This window comes from Mytilus trossulus, chromosome 2 (assembly GCF_036588685.1).
Source record: "Mytilus trossulus isolate FHL-02 chromosome 2, PNRI_Mtr1.1.1.hap1, whole genome shotgun sequence".
NCBI classification, from domain to species: Eukaryota; Metazoa; Mollusca; class Bivalvia; order Mytilida; family Mytilidae; genus Mytilus; species Mytilus trossulus.
Genome location: NC_086374.1, coordinates 27,210,125 through 27,231,292, shown reverse-complemented (window position 1 = coordinate 27,231,292; position 21,168 = coordinate 27,210,125). Strand labels below are relative to the sequence as shown.

Genomic DNA, 21,168 nt, shown 5'->3' with positions numbered 1-21,168 from the left:
CAGAGCTTTGCATGAGGGAGATACATACCTTCTTTTATAATAATTTCTAATATTTTGTAACAGCAAATTTTAATAACACAAAAAATCCGTATTTTCATCATGCTAGTACCGAAGTACTGGCTACTCGGCTGGTGATATCCTCGGAGACTAATAGTCCACCAGCAGAGGCCACTTTTCTTTTACATTCTTTTTACACCAACCGTAACTGTAGACTTCGGTAACATATATGAAATTGACCAAGCTGTATCGGTGGTGTATTGTTTATTTCGTGAAATTGAATAGGATAGATGCGACTTATTATTATGCCACAAAACTTTGAAAAATTCGTTTAAAATCATATCGAGCATTATCTTGTTTATCAGAAGTATAATCATCTTATATTCTATTTGAAAATAAAAATAACATAATTATGATAAATAATGTATTTGTTTACATATTGAACAGTTACGACGTATATTTTAATATTTTCAGAGAATTTACGTAACTCTTAGACATTGTTAGTTGAATTTAATACTGTATCGTGGGTATTGAGTTAAAGATGTGTTCACGGGAAGAGGAGATAGCTAATGAAATAAAAGAAGAGTTTTGTAGACGAGTGATACCATCAGGCATAACTAGATATCTGACATGCATGACCGACCAAGATACGGTATGTAACACCCACAGAGTAAAACATTTTAAATATACTAAATAGAAATAGACATGTACTCGTGCTCAGTGTAGAACAAACAAACAATGTGCTTCTGATTGTTAAAAACATGTATTTTCTCATTTGTATCTTATTTGTACACCAAACATAAATACTTACTGGAATAGAAGAGATTTACAAAGTTTTGAGCATAAGTAAGGATTGGCCTAAAAATTTGGAGAAAAACTACATTTTAGACACCAAGACCGTGTCTGACGGACCACTTCTCAAAATCTACAATTTGATAACAATTTTATTCGGGATCATTTTTAAGTTTTCTATGTTGTGTTTTGTGTACTTTTGTCTTGTTGTTATTTTTATTTTTTAGCTATGGCGTTGCTAATTTTTTGTCGACTTATGAGTTTGACTTGTCCCTTTGACATCTTTAGCCACTTTTTTCCCAAATTGCAAATTATGATTAGAAATCCATTCATGTTTCATAGGTCTGAAAAACCAAGGTAGTTTGTCATCCCGGTCTTTGTGAAATAGGTGAAATAATTATGATTCTTAAGGGCTGTGATATGTCGTTAAAATCAAATGTAAAGTCAGTTGAAAATGACGATAAGCAAAGGCAACATTATTATACCGGGTTGAAGAATAAAAAAAAATAGATTTAGAGAAAACAAATCCAGGTTACAATCTTAAACTGAGGAAAACACATTATTAACTATAAGAGGGAAGCAAAGGAAAATAGGATCAATGAAGTGCAACAAATACAAACGCCAACATATATAGAAACGACTTCATTTGATAACAACTGCCATATTCTTGACTTGGTACAGAACATCTTAACCCTCGTTTTAATGTTAAAAATATATCGCATTATACACACTCAAGAACACTAATCACAGAGAAACGCACAAACTAATAATATATTAGTCGACACAACAGGCAAACCGTAGAACATCTTCCATCAACGACAGACACCACAATATATGCACAAATTGTGTCAAACTTATTACCAATGTTATTTCAACTGATCGGGCGGAGCTTACGTTTTAAAGGCATCCGATACAGTTTTGATCCCGTATTTACAAGTTGGTGAAAATTTGCACATTTGCTATTTTTTACCTGATTAAATCAAACATGTAATAAAAAATATACCTTCATGTTCTATTTTTGAGTTAAATGAGATCGAAATTTTGTAGATTTGCTCAAAATTCGGATTTGTGACCGTATTTTTCCTTCCGAAAGAAAGCCATAACTTTTTTGTTTTAAAAGATAAACACAATTTTTTTTTTGTTAAATAACTTGTAATTTCTGCATTTCATAAGTATTCTGAAAATTTATGCATTTTTTCTGCAGAAATAACTCATATTTATCAAATGGTCATGAACTGTGAAAAAAAGATGTGTGTGATAAGGATGGTGTCCGTTATATCTATAATTGATTTCCAATCACCTATCCGTGTCACTAAACGGATTTACAAATGAACTGAGTTGAGTGTATGATATGGGACGAATTATAACTGGACACATCATTGATGAGTTTATCCCGACACACCTGTCTATAGATGGACCGGTCTCAAATAAGTGAACCGGTTAAACCCCGAACATTCAAGTGAAATCAATCAAGTAATACGTAACGAACAGGCAATCTCGAACTTATTATTTTCCATAATAGATCATAATACTATTACCTGTTCAAACAATTCACATGACAATGATGGTATTGAAAGACTATTTAATAATTATTTGGACTACATACGATTAGACATACAACATTATCCAACCGCGGAAACCATAACAAAACCATAAAAAAAAATACAATTATACATGAATGATGGATGTATCAAATACTTAGGCCGTGTTCACATTGACCTAAATTCGGTGTTGTGTTAGTGTAACTCACACGTAAACTAAACACAATTGCGTTCCCATTGATAAAACTCAATGTTTACATGTAGTTTAAATCATGTTTTATCTACACACAGTCGATAGTCAATGTAGGCCTTGTGTAGGTTAAGTGTACACAAAACTAGGTATTTAGGACATTAGTTTTACCGTGTATTTAAGGAGGAAACTTTTTTTGAGTAAAATTGATATTTTTGATAATTAATAGTATAGTTCTTTACAGAACTTCTTTACAGAAATTGTTGTCTAAATTTAACAGATTTTTTTTTTGTTAAAAAAAAATAACGTACTTTATTAACCCCTGATCAAGACTCAAAGCAGCTTCATTGCCGAACCCATAATGCAGCAACCAATTGATTTTCCGGGGAGGGGGCTATTGTAGTTGAGTATAAAACATAAAGGCAAGGGGATGGGTTGGTGAGCTATGGATTTTATTTGGAAACAAAAAATGTTTCAAGGTTTTGGCCCTGAAAAAAAATAATGTTTGTTTCACCTTCAGATGCCACTATGTAAATGCTAAAATTGATTTCGACTTGTTACCAAAATTTGTCCTGAAAAAAATCAATAGCCCACGCATCCCTATCCCCCCGCTCCCCCTCTCCCTCACCGAAAAATGAAGTAAATAGTTGCTACCTTATTCATTTGAAAAGGTGTTCCCGAATCGACTTGACGTACACAGAAATATTCGCCACTGGTCTTTACTCAAACAACGATTCACGCATAACTGCATGACTAAAAAAAGTGTGAGGTAAATGAAATGTTTGTCTAGTATCTCAGATCCGTTAAATAACACATAAAATAAATTTGAAAAAAAACGTTACCCTATTCCTTTACCAAATACTCCTTGGAGAAGAAATACCATTTGAAACAAACAGAAAAGATAAAAATGTAGTGATCCCTAATATCTCAATCCTTTTTTTTTCGGCTGTAAACACGCTGCTGCAGCTAACGTTTTCTAGTGCGTAATCGAGAAATGATCATCTGTAGTATATTCAAACTAATGCAAATTATAAAAATGGCTTTCATAAAGTAGCAACCACTTAACTTAAAAAAAGGGGGAGGGTTATTTTTTTTGTATCTGAGTCAGATTTTTTTTCGCGCGTACGTTTTTATTCCTTTTTTTCGATGCTGGTGATCAAATACTTTTTTTCAATATTTAACACTATAATGTATGGGGAAACTCTTGATTCAGAATATTTTTTTTATCATCTGTATGACCATTTTTGGTTGTTTTTTTTTATCATGCAAAATGGGGATCGGAATATTTCCATTCTCACCCACCCCTCTTATGAAGTCAAATGGCTGTTTCCTTACCGCTAGATAAATGAGTCATAAATTGTCCAAAAATTTTGAATTATACGTAATGAACATTTAAATGACATATAGTTTACAAGTGGGAACAAATCTTATGTACAGGTAGCTAAACAAGGTGTATAGATGTGAACAAATGTAATGTGAAACCAGTGTTCACTACACTAAACTAATTGTAAACATGTTTACTCTACACGGCGTTTGGTGTGAACACGGCCTTAGACACGTTGTATATCAACGCAAATGACACTCGATATAAGATCATATCACAGTTGTGTTCGGTAAAAGGTCACGATCGGTACGCAGCAGACCACGACACAGATGTTAAACAATAATCTAAGACGAGGTAAAATGACATTTCTAGTATTTATAAAATTGAGAATGGAAATTGGGAATATGTCAAAGAGACAACAACCAGACCATAGAAAAAATCAACAGCAGAAGGTCACCAACAGGTCTTCAATGTAGCGAGAAATTCCCGCACCCGGAGGCGTCCTTTAGCTGGCCCCTAAATAAATATATACTAGATCAGTGATAATGAATGCCATACTAATTTCCAAATTGTACACAAGAAACTAAAATTAAAATAATACAAGACTAACAAAGGCCAGAGGCTCCTGACTTGGGACAGGCGCAAAAACGCGGCGGGGTTAAACATGTTTGTGAGATATCAACCCTCCCTCTATACCTCTAGCCAATGTAGAAAAGTAAACGCATAACAATACGCACATTAAAACTCAGTTCAAGAGATGTCCGAATCTGATGTCAGAAGATGTAACAAAAAAAAATTAAACAAAATGACAATAATACATTAATAACAACAGACTACTAGCAGTTAACTGACATGCCAGCTCCAGACTTCAATTAAACTGACTGAAAGATTATGATTTCCTCATATGAACAGCATACCATCATAACATATATGAGAAGAACATAACCCGTGTCATGCCAACAACTGGTTTTTGAATAAATGTGTTTAGTTCCGATGCAAAGACCCTATAAGTGAATCAATATTAACGCCAAAATATGCAATCTTTAATGACCTGACAACAGTATCGTAACTGTATCCCTTCTTAATAAGTCTATTCAAAGGTTTTATTAGTTTCTGCGGTGAATAATGACACCTTTGTGCTTGATAAAGAATATTTTCATAAAAAATTGGATGTGAAATACCTTTTAGCATCTTTGCATTGGAAATAAAAACATTTTCTTAGTGTTCTAAAATCAGTTGTTGGCATACTACGTGTTATGTTCATCTCATATATTGTATGATGGTATGATACTAGAACCTTAACGGGAGATACTGTCCTTGATTTCCATATGATGAAAACATAATCTTCCAATCAGTTTAATTAGGGTCTAGAACTAGCCGGCATGTCAGTAAATGCGAGTAGATCTTTGTTGATTTATGCATCATTTATTTCTAGTTCATTTCTATGTTTTGGAGTTTAGCATGACGTCCATTTTCACTGAACTAGTACATATTTCTGCGTCTCGTCAATTCCATTCGTGCGAATCGGCCCTTCTTCGACTCGTTAATGACATACTCGATGGGATGGAGCATCAAGAAGTCACCGCTATGATCGCCGTTGATTTAAGTGCAGCATTCGATACTGTATATCATAGTATTTTGATAAAAGTACTCGAATATCAGTACGGTGTAAATGGAACCGCACTCAAATGGATCGATTCCTATTTGAGACCTCGAAGCTGTCGTGTAAATGTCAGCTCTACAACATCATCAGAGCGACAACTTGAGTGTAGCGTACCACAGGTCAGTTGCTTAGATCCCTGGCTTAATTTAGTCTACGCCGGAACTCTATTTGACATTATTCCACCATCTATAACTGTGTACGGATTTGCCGACGACCATACTGCTAATAAACGTTTCGTGCCAACATTAACGAATGAGATGGATGCAATTCGTGACTTACAAGACTGCGCTGTTCATATAAACACCTGGATGAACAGTAACAAACTAAAAATAAACAATGCGAAAACAGAGTTTATTCTCTTTGGCAGTCGACAACAACTCTCTAAATGTCAGACAAAAGAAATAATCATTTGTGGAGATGTTATAAAATCAAAAACATGTATACGGTACTTAGGAGCTTTTCTGGATGTGACTCTAAACTTCAAAGAACATATTACTAAAAAATGTAAGACAGCAATGATGAACTACTACAAAATAAAGTGCATAAGATCCTATCTATGGAAAGAAGCAACTGAAACTTTGGTCTTATCTTTGGTTATATCACATTTAGATTATTGCAATGTTATACTTTTTGGAATTTCACAAACTGATTTATATAAATTGCAACGTATACAGAATATGTGTGCCAAACTTGTGTTAAACCGTTCTAAGTATGATAGTGCCAAGCAGGCATTGTTTGTCTTACACTGGCTTCCGATCAAAGCCAGAATTACATTCAAAATCTTAACATTTATGTACAACTGTCATGTAAGTAATGCACCGTCATATTTGATCAATTGTTAAATCCTCAAGTGTCGAAACGTTCATTAAGGTCGTCAGAGTCATCTTTTGGTTGTTATGCAGTCCCATATAACAAAAAGACAACTTTTTCAGATAGAAGCTTTAGTACTATTGGGACAAAATTGTGGAATGAACTAGGTACAAATGTAAGAAACTCTGAATCTTTGGATATTTTAAATGTCGGTTGAAAACATTGTATTTCGAAAATTATTTTGAACTTTTCTGACTTTTTCTTGTGTATCACAGTATATATTTTTTATTTTTGGTATAGTACATACATATTGTATATTTGTATTTTATATGTCATTTATGTACAACGCCATTGAATACGTATTGTATATGTAGAAATAGGCGTTTAATTAAGTTTTCATGTTTCATGTTTCATATTTATATTAAGGGGCCAATTGAGGCCCACCTCCCGGTACGTTCTTTTCTCGCTGCTTTGGAAACCAGTTCGTACCCTTCGGTTGTTATCTGCTCTATTGGGCGGGTTGGTTTCTCTTTGACATATTTCCCATTTCCATTTTCAATTTTATATCCGATGTAATGATCAACCAATTTGTGATGGTGTTAATAAAATTTACGGAGTGTCATTTCTAATCTTACCTCCTTATAACTCTGTTGGAGCTGTTTCTACACACTCCTGTATATGAAGTCAGTGTAGTGTGAACATGCTCTGTTGATATTGTGTTGAAATACTTTTAGTACAAGATTTCAATTATCAAGTGGTCTCAGTTTATTCGAGTCTTCAGATTCATACAGCAATGAATAAATAAGTCAAAACTGAACAAATTCTATTATTACTTGTATAAATTTCAGGAAGAGGTTCAAGCAGTAGAGAAACAGAGAGGACCAATACATGCCGCTGAAATCTTATTACAGAGGCTTGTTAGACGTCCAGATTGGTTATTTCACCTTATACGAGTTTTGCTGATTCCAGATGTTGGTTTATTAGACTTTGGAGAAAAATTAGAAAGAAAATGTTGTATGTAAATTTTCATCCTAGTGCATATTGCAAAGGCCTATGTTTTAATTACAATACTAGTTAATTATAGAAAAATGTCATATACGCATCTAATATATATGTCGTGTACAAGTTGCGATTTTGTACAGGTTATAACATGTACAAAACATTTGTACATGTTATAACATGTATAATGCAAAACTACAAGTTATAACATGTACAAAAGTACCTCATACATGTTATAACCTGTACAAAATATTGCTTAAAAATGGTTTTAACTTGTACAAAATTTAAGATAAATCTTAATGAAGTAAAATATACATTTAAATTCACCAATGCATTAAGAACAACAATAAATAGGCCAGAACGTGTCTTTTTCTGTAGAGGACAATGATCACAAAGTTTCAGAAATATATGTTTCATGACTTATGTAGGCAAAATGTGTTTTCGTGTAATTGAAGTTTTTTGTAGTCCATCATGGCTTAAATAAGTGTGACACTATTTACTAAAAGCTTGCATTTCCACAATGACAAATACTATAGATACTAGTAACAAAAAAAATTTCAAAAAATTTAAGAACCATGCCTTACAGTTTTGAGTAATACTCCTCCTTCTCATTTTAAAGCACACAAAGACTAAAAAAGTGTTTTATATGCTTACTCTGTAAATGCAAGAGAGAGCTGAATTAGTTTTCATTGCACCACGCTTCATTATCTATTATAAATATCTTTGGATCTACTCTTAAACATTTTTGGCCTTCAGCATAACTTATGTAAATTTATAACTCAATTGTTTTTTTTTTATAAACTATAAGATTTTTGCATGAGGCAAATGTCATTTTGATGTTTTGAATATATATCCTCTACTTTGAAAGCATGTATATGAGGCCTTTGAATGTTGTCTACTCCATGGGCGGGTTGTTGTCTTTTAAGTTTTAGAAATGCTTATAAATGCTTCGTAGTACCGCTCCCTGGACATTACCTGTATCATAAAAGGACAAAACACACTAACATGAAGGAATAATAAAAAAGTTATGAAAATATTATTGAGGTCAATAACATTTGTTGCGAAAACTGAAACATATCCTTATTTTTCGATTTTGTACAAGTTAAAACCATTTTTAAGCAATATTTGGTACAGGTTATAACATGTATGAGGTACTTTTGTACATGTTATAACTTGGATTTTTGCATTATACAAGTTATAACATGTACAATATTTTTGTACATGTTATAACCTGTACAAAATCGCAACTTGAACACGACATATATAAAAATCAGAAAATCTTGTATGATTGCCAACTCTCTGCCAGAGATAAAATGACACAGACGTTAACAACAATATTTCAAAGTACACCCTTCAAGAATGAGCAAAATCAAACTGCATAGTCAACTATAAACGACAGCGAAATAAAAAAATGTAAAACTTTATGACTTATGTATAAAACAATGAAAGAAAACTAAATATGATATACAGCAACAAACGACAACCAATGAATTACAGAATGTGGCGGGGCTAAACTTTTTTGCTGACTCCCAATCCTCGATCCCGGCCTAACCTGGAAAATGGTGGTGTAACGTACTATTTTTTAAGACAATATGTAAATTTGCCCTTTCCTCAAGTCTCAGTTGGTTTAATAACGTCATGTAACTCAAAACTGTGGTGGTTTTTTCCTTAATTTTTGCTGTTTTCATTTATTGGATTTCTGAAAACAAAACTGTAATTATTAAGTGTAACAAATGTCGACCCAATGTGCAAAGATGCACACTCCTGTATAAAATAACTAACTAACTTACTAATTTTATTCAGTATAAAATCCAGTTCAAAAGGATCATCGCTGAAACACATGAACACATATAAAAAACAAAACAAAAATAAAACATAACAGCACTTATAACAAACAAAAGACAAAACATCCACTTCAATATTATGCAATTATTCCCACTGATGAATGTCTAATCAAAATACATTTGTCTATATACAAAAGAAATCTGTTGAGAACATCAGTCTCCGAACAGTTCATTAAATATTTAAATTTATAAAAATTATCTAAATTACAAAAACATGGTATAATATTAACAAGAGGCTGTCACAACGACAGCAAACCGGATTTATTTATATTTATTTGTGTCCTGGCAATATCACATGAACCATTACTGATGAATGGTGAAAGTGAAAATCGTCAATATCAAATTTGACCTCCATTTTGTCATCAGTATCAACATCTTAAAATTTGTAAAGCTTAGATTGAATGGTTCATGAGTAAATACAACAACGTGAATGGAAACGCCATTTCACAATCTTTCAAGAACCATAACTCCTGAACGGTAAAAGTCAAAGTCGTCATTATTAAACTTGACCTCTAATTTGCCATCAGTAACAACATATAAAAATTTCAAAAGCTTTGGTTGAATGGTTCATGAGAAAATGCACGGACACGACTGGAAACACCATTTTTCAATCTTTCAAGAACCATAACTCCTGAACGGTAAAAGTCAAAATCGCCATTATTGAACTTGACCTCCATTTTGTCATCAGTAACAATATATTAAAATTTGGGAAGCTTAGGTAGAACAGTTCATGCGTAAATGCGCGGACACGACTGGAAACTCCATTTTTCAATCTTTCAAGAACCATAACTCCTGAACGGTAAAAGTCAAAGTCGTCATTATTGAACTTGACCTCTAATTTGCCATCAGTAACAACATATAAAAATTTCAAAAGCTTTGGTTGAATGGTTCATGAGAAAATGTCAAACACGACTGGAAACACCATTTTTCAATCTTTCAAGAACCATAACTCCTGAACGGTAAAAGTCAAAATCGCCATTATTGAACTTGACCTTCATTTAGTTGTCAGTTACAACATATAAAATTTCATAAGCTTTGGTTGAACGGTTCATGAGTTAATGCACGGACAACATTTGATTGCCGCCCGCCCGCCCGCCGTACATCCCCAAATTAATAACCGACATTTTTTGTCACAAAAATCCGGTTAAAAATGTCATCATGAAACTTTTCCGCACGTCTTGATAGAGGTTGCATTCACATATAAAATGAAACTCATCTTCAATTTTGTTATCCGATAATACAATGTTTATATATAATTTACATATTCTTTGATCCAAAGGCGTATTATAATATCTGCCTTTTTCAGTGTGTAAATTGTGGTTAGAAATTCTTAATTTACATAACTGTCTAATCATCGTTATTGTTTTGAGATATTTAACTTTGTATAAGTCTCAGGTTTATATTCCTTTTTTAACTTGGAATATGTGCGTAGTTTGTTTTACTTTTCGCCTGACAAACATGAGAAAAGATAATTTCCATATCTTTCGTGTACTTTCTTTTCACTACAGATATGAGTTTTCCTTCTGACAACATGGTCAAAACGAATGAATTTTAGAAACTGAATAATGTGTTTATTGAAGGTACACATGAGAAGGTACAATCGACATCTTTGACTTATATGCTAATTTTGAAAAATTCAAAAGAGGGCCTTTATACAAATATAGCCAGTATTTAAGAGACTGCAAAATAACAAATATAGAGATTGGATAACGACCAAGTATATGAAGTCAGTATAGTATGAACATGCATCGGATAATATTGTGTGGAAATACTTTTATAATAAGTTTTCCATTATCAAGGTGTCATTAGTTTATTCAACAGTAATGAATAAATAAGGCAATACTAATGAAAAAAGGATATAGGCTATCGTAAACTCGGATTATATTGTAGCTTATTGTATCCTTACTTTTAGATATTTCCGAGAAATGCTTTCCTTAACAAGCACACTAAAAGTCTAAAATTTGCATAATTCTGGTCGTTGGTGAAGATTTTTCATGCCAAAATTTATTTTCGAAGTTGAGAGAAAAATAATCTCTAAATAAAAAGTGCAATCGACAAAATGGCATCGGCGTTATGACGTAAGAAGGCATCAACCATAAATTTGAAATTGACATATGTTCATTTTACCATTCTTTTATGTCCCTTTTGTTCATAAATCTCACGTTTTCATGGTTTTACAAACCCTTTGCTTTAAAAATTTAGCGTAAAAGCGTTACAGATGAAAGCAAATCAAGAAAAGCGCTTCAGGTTCGCCAAGCGTGTTTTGTTTTTATTGTTCTTTTTTAACAAAAAGATTAGCTACAATGGAGACCCAAAGCCTTTAAGAAAGTGCTATCTTTCTTAAAGATATCTAACTATTGAAATTTAGTAGAATAATAAATTGCAGCTCAATTGAGTGTCACAGTTGGTGCAATTGGAGAGTGCATAAATGGACATGGATGTGGAGAAAAAGAAGAACAAACTCTTGTTAAATTACCACCAACAGACGAGGTAAGTTAATTACCAATGCAGTATTTTTTACAGTCGTATTTGTCTCTAGCAGTCTCTAAACGTTCTTTTCACAATATGTCAATCTTCCCCATGGAAAAATATTTTGTTGCATTGATCTAAAAAAAAATGTTATAAAATAGTATAACAGGGACTATGTAGAGCCAAATTTTTAATCATAGAAAAAACGTGCCAAGAAAACAAAGACAATTAAGTACATTTTATCTCCAAGGTCTTAATAAATACTAACAAAGTACAATTGAGGACCATGTTTGAAGGTGGTTGGAGTAGAGACATATAATTCCAGAGATTCCAGTGATATTGCATTAAAATTTCTTATGAAATATCATACCGATTTTTTGGTATTTTTATTTACACGAACTTTTCACGTATTAACATATAAATTATTTTAGGATGTTCACCTATATGGTTTAAAAGGTTTTAAAAACTTATCTTTGTTATAATAAATGATATAAATGTCAAGTTGTAAGTCAATTCATGACAAAATATTGAAAATACAACAGTCACAAACCAGTTTTGTCATACCTACCTACCTAATGTAGATCTTCGGGAACGTGTGATACCCGAGGAAATAAATTACGCAGGTCAAATCATCACAAAGATGAACAACAAAATTATACGCAAATGTACTGTATTGCTTTATGTCAAGTTATAAGTCAAATACATTAACGAACTATTGAAAATTCAACAATGTCACAAAAACCAGCTGTAATATGTTGACTATCAATATCACAAATTCGTCAAAACATTTACTAAACTTCATCATCGGTATGAGGACAGCATTCGTAAATATAGCTCAAAAGAGGGACGAAACATACCAAAGGGACAGTCAAACTCAGAAATCTAAAACAAACTGACAACGCCAAGGCTAAAAATGAAAAAGACAAACAAACAACAGCACACCTGACACACCAAAAAAAAACTAAAGAATAAACAACACGAACCTCACCAAAAAACTAGGGGTGATCTCAGGTGCTTCGGAAGGGTAAGTAGATCCTGCTCCACATGTGGCACCCGTCGTGTTGCTTATGTGATAAAAAATCCGGTAAGTAGTCTAATTATGTGGGTCACATTCATGAAAGGGAAGGGGATTGTAGTTACGACGTAAGGCACATATCCGATATCATTTGTGAAACGGTTATTCCATAACGGTCAACAAACTCGTGGTGACGTCCGTAAAATGTACGAAGAGATGATTTCAACTTCACCATTTGGAACTCTTGGGTTAATAGCTTCCTTGTAAGCAGCAACCCTCTACCAAGAAAATCATGATAGGAAATGCAAGCACGGGAATATCGTATCAATTGGGAGATATATACCCCGTATGCAGGTGCTGCTGGAATGTTGATACTTAAAAATGGGAAGTTCACAATTGGAAAGCTGAAATCATCTCTTTTGTCGTAAAGTTTTGTTTTCAACCGACCCTCATTGTCTATTTTTAGATGTAATTCAATATATGAGGCCGTCTTAACTGTATCTGTAGTATCCTTTATCTCTAGCTCGATGGGATAGATGCGTTCCACATAGTCACCAAATTTTGAATGATTTAGTGAAAGAACATCACCTATATAGCGGAAAGTAAAGTTAAAGGATATTGCTAACTTCTTATCATTCTTCCTAAGAAGTTCATGCATGAAGTCAGCTTCATAATAATAAAGAAACAAGTCGGCAAGTAGAGGGGCATAGTTTGTTCCCATTGGAATGCCGACAGTCTGTTGAAAAACACGTCCTCCAAACGTAACAAATATATTGTCCATCAAGAAATCAAGCATCTTGGTAATATCAGTTTCAGAGATTTTTGTTTGTTTGAATTAGAGTGATCCGTTACAAAGTAAGATTTATCCCTCCCTAAGACAAGATACTTGTATCTACGTTGGCCATTCTTTTTATGAAGCAAAGGAATACCAACTCTTTCAATTTGTCTTTTAGTTTGGAATGTGGACTTCTGGTGTTAACAGTAGAAAAGTCAAATGTTTTAATACTGTTACAAGATGACAGAGAGTTAGATTGTATGTACTCTAAAAGATCTTTGGAATTTTTAAGTATCCACATCTGATTCACGCCGCTTCTAGAATAGGCAGTTTCACAATAACTTTGAAGCCTGTATTTGATTGCTGATAAAATACATGTTAATAATTTAGAAAGAGGTTTCGTGGAGCACTTGGAAGACCCAGCAATATACCGTTGTTTGTAAGGACACTTATGTAGTTTAGATATCCAATACAGTGATGATAGATCCAGTTCTTCATCTTTGGTTGAAATTCCAAAGGAACACAGAACAGACCTTTGATTATCCAGGATTTCCTCTTTAGTAAGTGTCGTGAGGGTATATGTTGAGTTTCCATATGAATTGTCAATACCTAAATCGTTTATCAAGCTGTTAATGTAATGAGTTTTACACACAAAAACGATGTTGTTTGGGGCTTTATCTGCGAGGACAACAACATATTTGTCATGGAGGTAGGATAGGTGTTTTCAACATTTAGGTCTTTAAAGATTGACGTAGCATTAGCATTGATAGACCCATTACGTCTTCCTTCTCCCGCTTAGCTCATTGCCTGGCATAATCCTCGACTGAATCCATCCAAATTTTAAAGTTGTATTTCCAATTGATGGATTTAGGCTCACGATATTTCGAACCTTTCGATAAAACATTTCGAATAGAAGTGCTATAACAATGTTGAGGTCACCGGTAATAGCGTGGCCAGCAAGATAATATGTGAATGTGCAAAACGTGTTTGTAATTGAAAATCTTAGTTGCAATAGCATTGGTAAAGGTATTAGAAATGATTGCTACAGACTGGTCTTTGAAATACAGAGGTATTTTCGATTGAACTAATTTATTATAAAGGATATAGCCTAAGTTGATGCCATCGAGACCTTTGTTGGCAAAGGAAAGATTAAGGAAAGATCTTTTCTCTTTTTCATCTTTTCCAACGCGGACTGGCTTGAAAAGTCGGTGACTTGCAATATCCGAAATTATAGCTTCCAGTTTGTATAGGGTTTGCAACAGTCTTTTATATACCAGTAACTGGTAAGCATTATTTTAAAAAGAATCAAAAATCTTTATTGGCCAACGATAGATTTATCTGCATGGATGCGGAATGATTTTGATTTTTCAAGGATAATTCAACTTAAACCATTGTATGTAATACACGGTTTATGTCTGATTGTACAAATTTACCTAAAATAATTGAATTGATTATTACAAAACTTCAAACTTATATATTCAAAATAAGAAGTTTTACCAAAGGAAATAATCACAAGAAAATTTGTTATCAAAGTAAGAGTTCTAATGAACCAGTCAATTAAATAGTTTAAGGATATAATTTCAGACTGATAAAACACTGTTTTCATTTTTTTGAAAAGCACTAATTACTATATTGTAGCCAGTTGAATTACTGCACACCGAACAGCAACAAGAACTTCAAGGACCTATGACGCCCGAGGTAATGAATTACCTTCATTTATTAGATTTGATTTCGTTTAACGTATATAATCAGTACGATATTTTACGTTTGAAGTTAGATTCAAAACAAACCGGACATAGCTTTATAATATAGTTAATTGCTACCTTAGTTTGCTATTAATAAGTATTGAAATGTGCTTTGTTATTGAATGCAATATCAGTATTTAGTTCAAATATATAATTTTAAATCAATCCTAATTCTATCTTATTCATTCTCATGTTACGTCATTTTTTCTCTCTCTTTTTTTCAAGTTTTAAATATGGCGTCACTTGGCGTTGGGGTTTAATCTTATTCGGATGTGTCTGCTTTTGTGTTTCAAATGTCTGGTTATGTAATGTATTTCAGTTGTTTCCTGTAATTAGTAAAGACTTCAGTTTTATCATGTACATCTTTTGTATAGTCATTTTATGAAATTTACTGTTTGGAAAAGTATAAATTATTCTAAATAATAGAGATGTTCTGGTAATTAACAGAAAACCCTTGCCATTTTTGGCACAACTTTTTTTTTATCTTTGTTATCCTTTAAAATTGCCCTGTACCAAGTCAGGAATATGGCCGTTGTTATATTATAATTCGTTTCTGTGTGTATTACATTTTAACGTTGTGTAGTTTGTTTTCTCTTATTTTTTTAGTGTAAATTCACATTGCGATAAGACGTGTCACTGTACTTGTCTATCCCAAATTCATGTACTTTAGTATTTTGTTTTGATGTTATCTTTGTTAATGCGTTTCCCTCGGTTTTAGTTTGTTACCCCGATTTTGCTTTTTGTCCATGGATTTATGAGTTTTGAACAGCGGTATACTACTGTTGCCTTTATTTAGGAAGATCAAATCGTCACAAAAATGAACGAGAAAATAATCCGCAAATGTATTGCTTTATGTCAAGTATTAGCAAAATATTGAAAATTCAACAATGTCACAAAAACCAGCTGTGATATGTGTGCTATTAATTCATCTTGATTGCTTAAAAGTAGGGCGAAAGATACCAGAGGGACAGTCAAAGTCATAAATCGAAAATAAACTGACAACGCCATGGCTAAAAATGAAAGAGACAAACAGACAACAAATAGTACCTTAAGTAAGATACCTTCATAATGAGAAAAGTGAGAAGTGAAGAGATAATTGAAATCTAAATACGTTGTGCCTTTTATTTTAATATTTGTGCTTTTTTTCTATTGAAACCATTTAAGAAGCTTGTTAGTTGTTATCCAAGTAAGAGTTCTAATGAACCAGTCAATTAGATAGTTTAAGGATATAATTTCAGACTGATAAAACACTGTTTTCATTTTTTTGAAAAGCACTAATTACTATATTGTAGCCAGTTGAATTACTGCACACCGAACAGCAACAAGAATGTCAAGGACGTATGACGCCCGAGGTAATGAATTACCTTCATTTATTAGATTTGATTTCGTTTAACGTATATAATCAGTACGATATTTTACGTTTGAAGTTAGATTCAAAACAAACCGGACATAGCTTTATAATATAGTTAATTGCTACCTTAGTTTGCTATTAATAAGTATTGAAATGTGCTTTGTTATTGAATGCAATATCAGTATTTAGTTCAAATATATAATTTTAAATCAATCCTAATTCTATCTTATTCATTCTCATGTTACGTCATTTTTTCTCTCTCTTTTTTGCAAGTTTTAAATATGGCGTCACTTGGCGTTGGGGTTTAAACTTATTCGAATGTGTCTGCTTTAAAATAATTTGTGTTTCAAATGTCTGGTTATGTAATGTATTTCAGTTGTTTCCTGTAATTAGTAAAGACTTCAGTTTTATCATGTACATCTTTTGTATAGTCATTTTATGAAATTTACTGTTTGGAAAAGTATAAATTATTCTAAATAATAGAGATGTTCTGGTAATTAACAGAAAACCCTTGCCATTTTTGGCACAACTTTTTTTTTATCTTTGTTATCCTTTAAAATTGCCCTGTACCAAGTCAGGAATATGGCCGTTGTTATATTATAATTCGTTTCTGTGTGTATTACATTTTAACGTTGTGTAGTTTGTTTTCTCTTATTTTTTTAGTGTAAATTCACATTGCGATAAGACGTGTCACTGTACTTGTCTATCCCAAATTCATGTACTTTAGTATTTTGTTTTGATGTTATCTTTGTTATTCTCGTTGGATTTTGTCTAAAGCTCGGTCCGTTTCTGTGTGTGTTACATTTTAGTCTTATGTCGTTGTTCTCCTGTTATATTTAAGGAGGCTCGCGGGTATAAGATTTTCAGAAAAAAATAAACATTTATTTTTCACTACAAATTTTATTGATTACCTTTAGTAGTTGTTACTTTATCATATGGTACAAAAATTATTCCAAAAAATTAATTCGTGTTCGCCCCAGGTGATTTTTAAAATGTAGATATCATTGAAAAAGCTCTAAATTATCTCCCTTTGGTGCAAAAATGCCTTTCTTTGGCATTAAAATTGAAATATTTTTTTTAACTCATCGGTGACCTATATTTTTTATTGTTGTTTTCGAATAAGCTGTACATAAACTAAATAATTGTAAAATTTTATCGATTTCTGTAATTTAGTTCCTTTTTTTATTTCGATATTAACTCTTTTTCTCCTATCAGTTCAACAGAAAATAAGTACTTTTACAAAAATGTATACTTCTTTCGAAAGCAGATTGTGAGAGTAAATGGACGGTGACCCCATCTTTTTATTTTATTTTTCTATTAGATATAAGATAAAGTTCATTTATAGAAAAATATAGCGAAATCTTATATTAAATAAAAAAAATGATTTAGACCCGCGAGCCCCCTTAATGCGTTTCCCTCGGTTTTGCTTTTTGTCAATGGATTTATGAGTTTTGAACAGCGGTATACTACTGTTGCCTTTATTTACGAAGATCAAATCGTCACAAAAATGAAAGAGAAAATAATCCGCAAATGTATTGCTTTATGTCAAGTTATAAGTCAAGTATTAGCAAAATATTGAAAATTCAACAATGTCACAAAAACCAGCTGTGATATGTGTGCTATTAATTCATCTTGATTGCTTAAAAGTAGGGCGAAAGATACCAGGAGGACAGTCAAAGTCATAAATCGAAAATAAATTGACAACGCCATGGCTAAAAATGAAAGAGACAAACAGACAACAAATAGTACCTTAAGTAAGATACCTTCATAATGAGAAAAGTGAGAAGTGAAGGGATAATTGAAATCTAAATATGTTGTGCCTTTTATTTTAATATTTGTGCTTTTTTCTATTGAAACCATTTAAGAAGCCAAATTGTTTACCCATGTGGAATGAAATAAATAAAGATTAGAAAGATATACCGAACAGCAAGTGAAATGCCACGAAGAATAAATATTAATAAAAAGCATATACAATATCGAATATTGTCAAATATAACTTATTGGCTTCAAAATAACCATTCTGTTTTCCTATATGGAACGAACGGAATATTAAGTTTGAAGTTTTAACTTATGGTTACTTTTATGGGGTTATTTCACTTTCACAAAGAATCATATTTTACCCTTTTAATGTGTCTGGTATAAGTATTTCATCTTTATTGACCATCAACAATAGCTTTATGTGGATGCGGAATGATTTTCATTTTCAAGGATAATTCAACTTAAACCATTGTATGTAATACACGGTCTATGTCTCATTATACGAATTTGCCTAAAATTATTGAATTGATTATTACAAAATCTGAAACTAATTTAAAAAAAAATGTTTTTTACATAGGAAATAAACACAAGAAAATTTGTTTTCCAAGTAGGAAATTCTAACGGACCAGTCACATTAAAACATTTTTAGATCTTGATATAATTTAGGCTTATACAACACTGTTTTCATTATTTTAAAAAAAGAATCAATTACTACATTGTAGCCAAAGGAATTACCGCCCACCGGTCAGCAACAAGAACCAACTGCTGATCTTCGAAAGCGTGTGATATTAAAGTTGTATGGCAAATTGTTTGATACGATTGAAACTAGAGACGACATTCCAGAGATAAGGAGTTTGGCAAAAGAAATGATTGCAGACATAGACGAAATACTCCACAAATGTATTGTTTTATCGTTCAGGATCGAGACAGTAGAGAAATTAGATGCTTTCTGGAATTTATATCACTCAGGAGGACTCGTATCGGCTTTAGCACGAGATATTCTTACACAACAGAGGCGCCAACAGATGATTATAGAGGCACAAAGTAACGGCATAGAACTGTCAGATGAGGACTTTCAAATTCAAGTTTATATCAAAGAAAGTGACTACATATTTGTACGTGATATTCTGACTCACAAAAATGGTAAGATAACATCGAATGCTCAAAGTCGTATTCTATTCTACTATTTAAATGCAGTGGATACGAATGTTCGAGGTTACTTTTAACAACATACGGAATGATTTCCGAATAAATTCAACTCAAATCGCAGTTCGACATGGTCATACGTTATCCTAATGCTAGGAAAACCTCAGTGTCCATAGTTTAGCAACAAGCTTCCTTTGCATATATTCGAAAGCTTGTGATATTGAAGATGTTTGTCAAGCTATTTGAATTCAGTCCATAAGGGTAGAGGGAGGTCAATCTTTAAATCGATACAATATTTCAATAATTAGCCAAAATGTAGTTTCTAAGTGCGTCACTGTTTGTGATGTCAATTGGTGTCTGTCGTTGTTCTGCGGTTGTGTCGACCATTATCTCTATTGTTTGTGCGTTTTTCTGTGATGTGTGTTTTTGCTTGTATTAATAGTGCTGTTATGTTGTCATTTTAGTAATTTTTTTTAACATGGTAATATAAGTTGGAGGTTTGGCTAGCCACAAGACCAGGTACAACCGACCCTTATTTTTTAAATGTCATGTACCAAGTCAGGAATATGGCAGCTGTTATCAAATGGTTCGTTTCTATGTATGTTGGCGTTTGTTTTTGCTACGTCTCAGTGTTCCTGTTGTTATTTGTTTTCCTTATAGTTGATGTCTTTCCATCGGTTTTACTTTGTAACCCGAATATGTTTTATCTCAATCGATTAATGACTTTTGAACATCGGTGTACTACTTTTTTTTTTTTTATTTCAAGCCCTTTAATTTTTTTTTAGCAGTGATTGTTTTAGGGAAATAAAGAACTTATAAAACTTTGTTACAATGGATTTGAAATAACAATAGTAAGTTATCATATATGACACTATATAACATCTCCCTTCTTTATTCATGAGGTTTTCTTTATTCTGATTTTTTTTTTAAATTTTCCTGAAATTCTATACAGCTTTAATGTTTTCAGATTTTCATTATTGCAGTTTAATAATCGTTGACCATTTGAATCATTTAGCTACTGTTTTAATCTTGTTAAAAAAAAACAGCCCGTCAAGATAGAAAGATGAACTTAAAAGCAATATAATATGTTAGTAATAAGTCAAAATATAGTTTATATATTCTTTTTTTCAAATTTGTACAAATATCGGTTAAGCAAAAGAAAATGCAAAATTATTCTAAATATGTTTTCAGAAAATAAAGAACGCATTTAACAAGTAACATTATCTGAGATATTTCCTTATAAAGCGAAAAAAAAAAAACCATTCAAACAAAAAATATTCTGTTTATGTTAACACAGTTGTAAAATTAGATATAACACATCAACTTTTAACATTATGTAGGACTCGGAGGTGCGATGGGGACGCTGAAGTACGATGGCCACGCTGAAGTGCGATGGTCCGCGCCGAAGTACGATGGTCCTTTCGCTGAAGTCCGATGGTTTTGTGTATGACGTTTGAATAATATTACGTTTTCAAAATACAACATGAATTCGCAGGCAGGAAAATAAGGTTTTGTAGATGAAGGTTTCATGCCAACAAAGAAAAGTAAGGAAAGAAGAAAGAAACAAACAATTCAAGTCCCGAACAGTTTTAAGCATTACATATTGAGGTTAAATAAATAGGTTAAAACATTTGAGGCAGCAAAGCGGCTGAAAGATGAACTTGGTCACCAAATGGGCTAACCAGTATTCTGAATTATGTCACAGACTTTTTTTACGATAAATACAGTATACTAATCTAAATATTAATC

General features: G+C 32.5%; 1 protein-coding gene across 1 annotated transcript in view; it reads left to right on the top strand.

Annotated features, from left to right (window-relative positions):
* LOC134705691 (uncharacterized) overlaps window positions 1–21,168 on the top strand; it is a 32,714-nt gene that overhangs the window by 5,831 nt on the left and 5,715 nt on the right. The window contains exons 2-7 of the mRNA XM_063564411.1: window positions 472–649; window positions 7,166–7,331; window positions 11,547–11,650; window positions 15,058–15,117; window positions 16,457–16,516; window positions 18,996–19,416. Coding sequence (XP_063420481.1) covers window positions 539–649; window positions 7,166–7,331; window positions 11,547–11,650; window positions 15,058–15,117; window positions 16,457–16,516; window positions 18,996–19,416 — 922 coding nt within the window. The 5' untranslated portion in view covers window positions 472–538. The remainder of the gene's footprint in view (window positions 1–471; window positions 650–7,165; window positions 7,332–11,546; window positions 11,651–15,057; window positions 15,118–16,456; window positions 16,517–18,995; window positions 19,417–21,168) is intronic.